The following is a 9,412-nucleotide window of genomic DNA, read 5'->3' on the forward strand; positions in this document are numbered from 1 at the left end:
GTGTTTAAAACGTAAACCACATAGGAGAATGACAGGGAAGAAATTGTTGAATAATGTCATTATTTTGGGGGGCTTTTTTAAAAAGTAAAATTATTCTTGTCACTTTGTAACATTAAAGGTGCTCTAAGCAATGTCACGCATTTTTAGGCCAAAACATTTTTTTGTCACATACAGGAAACATCTCCTCACTATCCGCTAGCTGCCTGTCCCCTGAACACACTGTAAAAAAACGCGGTCTCTGTAGTCGCCACAAGCTCCAAAAACGGCAATAAAAACAAACTGGTGCAGCCTGGACCACGAAAACATAATAAACATGCTCCAGCCAATAACCGACAAGAATGGTTTTAAATGCGCGTTCATGACTGTTTCAGGAAGCACGGAGGGGAGGGGGAGGAGGAGGAGGAGGGAGGGTCTAGCTAGCCTCTGTTTTGTTTGACAACACTTCGAACGTCAACAGGAATTTACTCCACCCAGGATCGCTTAGAGCACCTTTAAGGTTGAACCACCACTGTAGTCACATGGACTATTTTAACAATTTGGAAGTGGTTATGATGTTACTGTCTATAGGGGGGTTCAAAAAGCTCTTGGATTTCATCAAAATGATCTTAATTTGTGTTCTGAAGATGAACGAAAGTCTTACAGGTTTGGAACGACATAAGGGTGAGTAATTAATGACAAGATTTTAATTTTTGAGTGAACTAACCCTTTAACCCAATCTCAAGGGAAAACATAACTATTGTATGAGGTGGCAATTTAGTATCGAGTTTACATATGAAGCGTACAAAAATGTAATATTTTTAGATAGAAGTAAGCATGAAGTCGTTCCATAACCGCCACTGGAGCATAAGCAGATCATCATACAAAAACATATGAAAGAGAACATACAAATTCATACGAACAATTTTCCAAAATGTAAAATAGCTATGAATTGCCATGAGATTGTGTGGTTTTTGACAGAGGAGCCTTCATGACCTAAGGCCAACAGATTCTGACTGTGGCTTTCTTCTCTACAGTTTGTTACTAGCTCAGGATCTACTTATGGAGGAGCCCGTCGCTACAAGAGTAATCCAATCCAATAACGACTATCCCCAGCTAACCATCTGAGAGCCCTACAGTTGACAGCCTGATAATCCGTCTCAGGGATATAAGAAACTAGTGAAAACATTTTGACTTTCTTGCATCAGTTGCTCAGTTCAACATCAAATTCATAACCTAATTAACTTCAGCCGTTTATGTAAAATAAAAAATATTTCTGGTAAGTCATTACAATGCATATCTGAATAAATTATAATTGACATGAAAGTAATTTCAAAATAAATTGAGGAAATAACAGAAATAGCATCATTCTGATGTCAACTGAAACTACTAGTCTGTTGTTTGAGTCATTGGAAAGTTATGAATGCATTACACATCGAGTGTTGGTATAAGGAAATGGAGGCTGATTTATGAATTACGATGAAATGTTCTTTGCGGTGTCAAAGATTTCCTCTTCAGTGTTTCTACTATTCTACATAACTATGAAAGATCTTTCAGTTTCCAGTGCAAACACCCACTCTTTGTCAACACCTTACAGGGAGTGCGTAGAGTTACACTAAAAACAATTAATATTACAAATTTAGCATGCACAGCTGAAGCCGTGACGTGCAAAGCTTGTTTATTCCAATATCTTTGAAATACTATTATTAATTTGAAGAAACAGTCAATATGTTGTTTATATACATTTAATTTGATAATCATTAGTCATTTATGTTGTTGTCATTTGATTTATCATTTATTCATCGTGTTATTATTATTATTCGTTTGTCATTTTATTTTTATATATTTTACATTACTATATTTCCTTTCTATTGCCGTTTAATCTTATGATTGTGTGGTTCAAGGGATGTTTGTCCTTATGAGTAAGAGATAAGATAATGTCTTCATTTCAAGGTTTTAACGTCACAGAACATAATTTTCCAAAGCTTTTGCTTTGGTATAATAACACTTGTTGGATTTGTACTAGTAAGACGTAGTCTGAGCATTGAAACATACACAACTAAGATTATTCACTAAACTCCGCTCTTTTTACTATCATCACTTTGTCTCCTCTTTCCTGACTTTCTCAGTCAAACTCTCAGGCTGATAGATGACTGTTTTTACACTTTTGGGTACCAGACAATGCTTGCTGTTGACAGGTTTTACTGGTTTTGGACACACGACAAAACAGATATCTTTTGACAGGAGCCAGGGCAGGATCTGATATATTTCCGACATGGATATCCATCCAATCTATCATTTTGTAACAGTATTTTGATCATTGTTAATGTTAGTTAATACAAATGCAACTGTTAATTGTTAGTTCATGTTAGTGTGAGTACAATTGTTAGTACAATTTTTTAAGCATGTACTAGTAAATGTTAAAGTTAAAGTTTTTTTATTGTTAACTAATGTTTGCAAATGAAACCATATTGTAAAGTGTAACCAAAAAATATATATACACACAAAAATGATATATAGCGCCTATATATGCATGTATGTATGTGTTTGTGTGTTCTGTAAACACCTCTGCTCTTCCCCTCCTCAATGACGCCCCTTTTGTGTAAAGTTTCATTTAAAACTTTGAAAGCCATGAGCCCTTCTGTCAAATGCCATGTCCTGTCCCAGTTTTAAAAGTGTTTAGCTAATGTTTCCACTCTTACGGCTCCACAAATTTCTTGCCCTGTCCACTTGTTTGCATCCACTAGGTAACTTCAAATGAGCAAGTGCACTTGGGAAAGTGAAAGCAATAATGGCGAGATCCACCAGTCATTAGAAAGGCTCCTACAACAACTTTTCTACAAGGACTAAACATAGCGGGTTTGTCGTCAGTGCGAAAAGAACAAAGTAAACTTGAGTATTACGTCACCAAAATAAAATGTTACACACATAAGAGGGGGAGGGGACGGCAGCAGGTTTAGCTTCCTCGCTAACTGAGCAGCTGAGCCATTGGTGGCACTGCTGTAGCATGCAACTGGCTAACTGGCAGAACAGACATTAGCAGCTGATCTCGATGTCATCATTGTTCTCTTACCAATGCCCTGGACTTCAGAGGTCCCGGTAGAGTGCCAGAGAGAACAAAGGCGCAGGCTTTAGGGTATATTGAAAATGAAAATCAGTTCAAAGAGCGAGTGCAGTGCTCAGTGACTGTGGAGGTCTTCACCAGGTGCTTCCATGTCTGTTTACCAGGCAGCATTCTGGGACAAGAACGTCACTGACTGACTCCAGCAGCACGCATGCACCGAGCACGCCTGTCACTGGACAGTATGGTGGTGTGTCAAAAACGAGAGCGCTGCCTGACTAGACAGCATTTCTGGGCGTCGTACGCGCGCTTGTAACGTTCCAATGCGTTTCTGTGAGTCATTTGAGCAGTTGGGACGCTTTCACAATTTTCGAGCGTCCCGGACGCGCCCTTGGTGCCCAAATAGGCTTTCTAGGTAGGCAGCTCACTGGGTTTTGAAACGCAGCCTGCTACTGCACTTCGCTATAACGTTAGATCACTGTCAAACTGAATACATATGGAGAACTAAAAACACCAGAGCCACATGCAGCCGACACAACTTTAAAATAACTTTGGCAATCTAATAATGAGGATAAAAATCTTTGCTGTTTAGGGATTTGCTGTAATGAAGCATTTGAGTTGGATCTTTTCAATGAATAAGTTGAACCGGTTCACAAAACCGATCGAACCGACTCTTTGAACCGAGAAGTCCAATTCGTAATGAGTCAAGAACCAAATAATGACTGAGATAATAAGAGCAAATTAAAACATAAAAAACTGTTTCAACCAAGAAATGTGAATAAATTGTGCTATTTCATAATGAAAATGTGTATTTTATTTATGCACTTATATAATTTAAAGTATAAAGATCTACTTAATACTGTGGGGAAATTATGTTGATTACATTACATTGTGTTTTGTATTATCTGTAGTACTGTAATATTTTAATCAAATAGGGCCTATATTTAAAAATATATATATATTTTAATATATTAAAATCAAAGTTTAAAAAAATGATATTTATATTTTACTGCTATTATTTATTTTATTCATTTTATTTAGTAACTTGTTTAAAGTAAAATGTATTTATTTTAATTAGTTTATTATTTAAAATTGCTTTTATGATCTGAATCATGGCTAAACTGATGGTGTAAGAAATGCTTAATCTTTTTTTTTTTTTTTTAACAGTTTTTTAGTTTAAAATGAACTTTGGCAATATAATGCTGAGGGGGAAAATGGAAATTTAGGCTGTTTAGTAGGCTGTTTAATTTAAAGGTGCCCTAGAATCAAACATTGAATTTACCTTGGCATAGTTAAATAAAAGGAGTTCAGTACATGGAAAAGACATACATTGAGTTTCAAACTGCATTGCTTCCTCCTTCTTATGTAAATCTCATTTGTTTAAAAGACCTCCGAAAAACAGGCGAATCTCAACATAACACCGACTGTTACGTAACAGTCGGGATCATTAATATGTACGCCCCCAATATTTGCATATGCCAGCCCATGTTCAAGGCATTACACAAGGGCAGGACGTCTGGATGTGCAGAGCTGAATCATCAGACTAGGTAAGCAAGCAAGAACAATAGTGAAAAATGGCAGATGGAGCAATAATAACTGATTTTTAGTGATATTTGTAAATTGACTTTCTAAATGTTTTGTTAGCATGTTGCTAATGTACTTTAAAGTCAGCGTTTCTTACTATATTCACGGAGACAAGAGAGCCGTCGCTATTTTCATTTTTAAACACTTGCAGTCTGTATAATGCACAAACACAACTTCATGGGGACACCTTAGACTTATATTACATCTTGTAAAAACTGGTTCTAGGGCACCTTTAAATAGGCTGGAGCAATTTGTGAAACTTTTGAGTCGGATCTTGAAGTCTTCAGTCATATTTCTTAATGTAGATGCATGTTATATTCATGTTTAAGGACTTTCATATTAGCCTAAATGAATTTATATTTTGTTTAGTTTTTTATGAGCTGAATCATGGCTACAACAAACTGAACTTGTTATGGAGTAAAGACTTGCTGAATCGTTGTTTTTTTAAACGGTTTTACTATTTCTTAACATAAACGCATATTATATTTATGTTCTAAATGACTTAATGCTTTTATAAGCTAAATCATGGCTACAACAAACTGAACTGACGTTCAGGCGTAAAAGAATTGCTGAATCTTTTTTAAAGGTTCTTTAAAACGAACTGTTCTAATGAACCGATTCGCGGAAACGAGTCGGACCTCCCACCACTGTCAAAAACTACTGAACTGCTTACCGATACAGCATTTTCTAAAAGTCACACGAATGGTTGAAACGTTTGAAAGAGTAATTTACGCACAACTCTGAAATGACTCAATAACGATGAAACAAAACCTTGCAATAGGGAATTGCTAAGATACGCGCTGTGGGGTCGTCGGGTTCGGCTCATTTGCTTCGCAACAGAGGCGGGGCGCTGATGCCTTGTGTCTGCGCGCGCGCCTCTGTCAATAAAGTTTTTTCGAATAGTTCAGTTAGCCTATTGGAGAATGGGTAGCATCACTGATGGTAAGAATTTATTTGTTTTTCGTGTTTATTTTGTGTTTGCTATTTATGTGGCAAACCAGTATGATTTATTACAACGGTGCCCGACTATCATATGTGTTTTTGTAAACTAAAGGAACTTGAAATGAGAACAACATGAGGAATCATAGCTAATTAGCCATGTGATATGCTAGAACTGATTCACTAAAGAAATGCACAAACATGGTGCATGTATCTTATGGTATTTACTGCGATTTCATCGAAATTATAGTGAGTTTGGAAACGCTTAGTGTAGCTTATATATAAATATATATGTAGTATTACATGTACACCAGAATTGTATGTTTATGTATGTATGTGTATACTAAACAATACGTCTTAAATGGTATTTGTGTCTCTTCAAAGATGAGGTAATTCGGAAGCGTCTTCTGATCGATGGAGATGGAGCTGGAGACGATAGGCGCATTAATGTGCTCATGAAGAGCTTCACCAAATGGTGCCACTCCAATTTCTCACCAGAGGAAGGGTAATTTAATCTATTATAATGTGTGATCTTGGGTCAAAATTTACAGCCGACATTTTATTTTTCCAAATATTCCTTAGTCGTTAGCATAGCTTTATGTATAAATGCTTTTGCATGCTTGACTTTGTTGCTGCAGGTTCTCACAGTATCAGAGGATGTTGACATCTCTGGCTCAGTGTGAATTCTCCATGGGGAAGACCCTGCTCGTGTACAACATGAACCTGAAAGAAATGGAAAATTATGAAGAAATCTATGCAGATATTGGTAAGATCTCCAGTTGATGTGTCTGTGTGACTGTGTTAGATGTCATCATCACCATTTGTTCAGTTACTTAGCTTGTTTCTTCCAATACAGAGAAAAGTATAACATCAGCCCACGAAAAAATTGCAGAGTGCAAAAAGGAAATCCAGAGAGCGAAAAGGATACGGAAAAACCGCCAAGGTTCAATACAGCTCATTTGGAGAAATTTTATTTATTTTAAATTTGAATTCATCTCTAATTTCTGCCTGTCTCATTTGTAGAGTATGATGCTTTGGCCAGAGTTATCAAACAACATCCAGACAGACATGAAACCTTAAAGTAAGTTTGAAATTCTTATTTCGGTGAAATCACATTTTATTTATTCATCAAACTTTACAGTTGAGGTTTAATGTGTAGTTTGTATATGTCTTATATAATATGACGAACAGGATACCTTATGGCAGGGATGCTTATAGCTACTGAAGTGTTTCTGTGATCTTATTTCTGCAGGCAGCTTGAGGCTTTAGACAAAGAGCTTCAGCAGCTTTCACACATCAAAGAGAATGTGGAGGACAAGGTGAGGGAATGTGGTATTTCTTGATGATTTTGTAGAGGTACACCATCATACATCTTACAGTATTTACTCTGATCTCTCTTTTTTTTTTAACCGATCTTCAGTTAGAACTTCGTAAGAAACAGTTCCACGTCCTTCTCACCACCATTCAGGAACTTCAACAGACTTTGGAGAGTAAGTAGTTTAACTGAATAAATTCTAGGACATATGATTCTGAATTCCTTTGCAATTAGTTTTAGTTCAGATCAGGTTTTTAATCAGCTGGTCTTTGAATCGCTATCGTTATACTGCCTGTTGTATGGTCTAAATTTCTGTTTGTTCATTTTTAGATGATGAGAAGATGGAAAACGATGATAGCCAGGAGAGTCTGATGGAAAATGGAGACTAGACATTTGTATTTTTCCAGTTTTTCTGAGGATGTACCTTTTATTAATTTCATGAGCACCAGAAGATGTTCTCTCATTTTAGTTTCTCTTTTTTTGTTGTTGGGTCATGTACAGAATTAAAGTGATTTCTTTACAAACTGAATCTGTGTTCAAGTTATTTCATTTTAACATATGGCTCCTTCTAGGTAAATGTTTGGACTTGTGAGCACAACATAAACCGTCTGTAAACAAATATGTTCTTGTGTACTGTGCCATTTCATACAGAAGCTTCATAAACTAAATTACTTTTACTTGATACTACAGGGCTGTTGAATGCTAGAATCTGATTGGTTGATCAACATTCTAAGGTGTGCAATTATTTTCAGGGAAACGCACAGCTAAAGTAGTTCTAGCAGGTCTTGACCGCATTACAGTTCCATATCACTTCGCCAAATGATTTCAGTTATTTCAATAGGTCTTTACAGCCTACAACCGCAAAAGAAACAAAACCCACAACGACCAAACAAATAAATATAGTAAACAATAAGATGAAAACAACAAATTATTGTCATGGTTTCTGCTGCAAAATACGTTTTATTGTGACCTGAAAGCGCATACTCTCTCGCGCTCTCTCAAATGTACATAGGCTACATATACTAGTATGGACACACACTCACACAGACGTTTTGTCAATGCTGTTCTGCTGAATTAATAAGTAAAATAGTTTAGTAACTTAAAAGGTGCATGACATTTTTCACTAGAGAGTTAAAAACTGTGTGGCTCTTGAAGTAGATAAACTATAGATTTGTTATTAGTAGAGACGCTGTTGCCGTGAGAGACGCACAGACTCAGGTAGGCTAATTCACATAGGCTCGCTTTCTCTCTCTCTCTCAACTGCGTTAATAACTATATCAACAGTTTTATTCTGCTATCAAGGCTCAATCCTCCATTACTAGTTCTGAAATGACGTTTTGGAATTAGCAACGGAGGCTTGGGATGAGATGCGTAAGAAATTAGTCCCACACACAAGAGTGTTTTAAGGATAAAATCCTGTCAAATGTCTTGAAATACAACATCGGAATAGTGTCATGAGGTGTGGTAACCGTAGTATAAGCAGAATAATTGACTCCAGGCCATTGCATTCTTAGAAAATAATGTACACCCGACGTGTGACGGCCACGCGAATTACCACCTCGGGTGTGCATTATTTTCTAAGAATTCAACGGCCTGTCATCAATTATTCCTTACCTAAAGTAATTGTCGTAGTACAAAGAGAATATTATAAACATCACTAAAAATGTCAACCCTTTTATTGTGATTTTATTCTTCGATGAGATCAGACCAAAATGACTTTGAAGATGCAACAAAAATTATGTAAACTATAAACATTAATGCAATAAAAATACATTTTTACACCTAACATTTACTTTTTTAAAAAGTTTCAAGCCACTCTCATAAATGTGTTTGCTGTAATAATGGTAAATCTAAAAGTATTCAGACACCTATGGAATATTTAGAATATCACGAAATATCAAACCAAGAAACATTTATTTTAAAGAAAGCTAGTTAGAAAGCAAAATATTTCACTGAAATTTGTTAGTGAGGAAAATACATATGCTACGTGCCTCTCAACCAGCAGATGTCGCTACTGCCACAATATTTAACATGACTCGCTGAAACATGACTTTGAAGTAAATAGTCTTTAAGATCTATCTATCTATCTATCTATCTATCTATCTATCTATCTATCTATCTATCTATCTATCTACAAACAAACAAAAAACCTCTGTCAAATGCTCAGAACCGCAAAATATTCCTCATAAACGGAAGGTCAGTGTGAGCAGATCTTGCAGAAGGACTCTGAAGTGCAGTGTACGAGTGAGTCTGATGCCTTCAGACGTGCGATGAGGAAACAGTGTGGACAATGAAGCTTTTTTTTATGCTGTGCAGATGTACTCTGCATTTCTGACATCAGATCAGAAGTGCTGTATAGGCCAAAAGTGAAACAGAGAAAGCAGCGTCACTGTCACCATTCACAGAGCTCACACAGAAGAGGCAGAAGGGTATGGAATCACTTTATCAACCAGAATCAGGCTTTTGCCTCTTCATTCATGCTCAAAAGACAGTTTGGGGTTGTTTTAATCAGCAGCTTAATGGAAGACACACACCAA

The 9,412-nt window shown here is 36.4% G+C and overlaps 2 protein-coding genes across 3 annotated transcripts in view; one reads left to right on the forward strand and one right to left on the reverse strand.

Annotated features, from left to right (window-relative positions):
* Nucleotides 1–3,356, reverse strand: part of LOC125256140 (ataxin-7) — a 35,458-nt gene extending 32,102 nt beyond the window's left edge. Inside the window, exon 1 of the mRNA XM_048171820.1 lies at nt 3,050–3,356. The gene's annotated coding sequence lies outside the window, so the exon portion shown is untranslated. The remainder of the gene's footprint in view (nt 1–3,049) is intronic.
* Nucleotides 3,357–5,403: 2,047 nt separating this feature from the next.
* thoc7 (THO complex 7) lies at nt 5,404–7,404 on the forward strand. Of its 2 annotated transcripts, none has more exons than XM_048173465.1 (8): nt 5,404–5,563; nt 5,945–6,065; nt 6,199–6,326; nt 6,417–6,503; nt 6,584–6,641; nt 6,813–6,879; nt 6,981–7,050; nt 7,206–7,404. In XM_048173465.1, exons 1-8 carry the CDS (start codon nt 5,545–5,547, stop codon nt 7,262–7,264), a joined length of 609 nt encoding a protein of 202 aa, XP_048029422.1. In that variant the 5' UTR covers nt 5,404–5,544; the 3' UTR covers nt 7,265–7,404. The 2 variants fall into 2 exon arrangements, with proteins under 2 accessions (XP_048029422.1, XP_048029421.1); XM_048173464.1 differs by lacking the exon at nt 5,404–5,563 and adding an exon at nt 5,651–5,809.
* Nucleotides 7,405–9,412: the final 2,008 nt, after the last annotated feature.

The sequence above is a fragment of the Megalobrama amblycephala genome, linkage group LG21 (assembly GCF_018812025.1).
Source record: "Megalobrama amblycephala isolate DHTTF-2021 linkage group LG21, ASM1881202v1, whole genome shotgun sequence".
NCBI lineage: Eukaryota > Metazoa > Chordata > Actinopteri > Cypriniformes > Xenocyprididae > Megalobrama > Megalobrama amblycephala.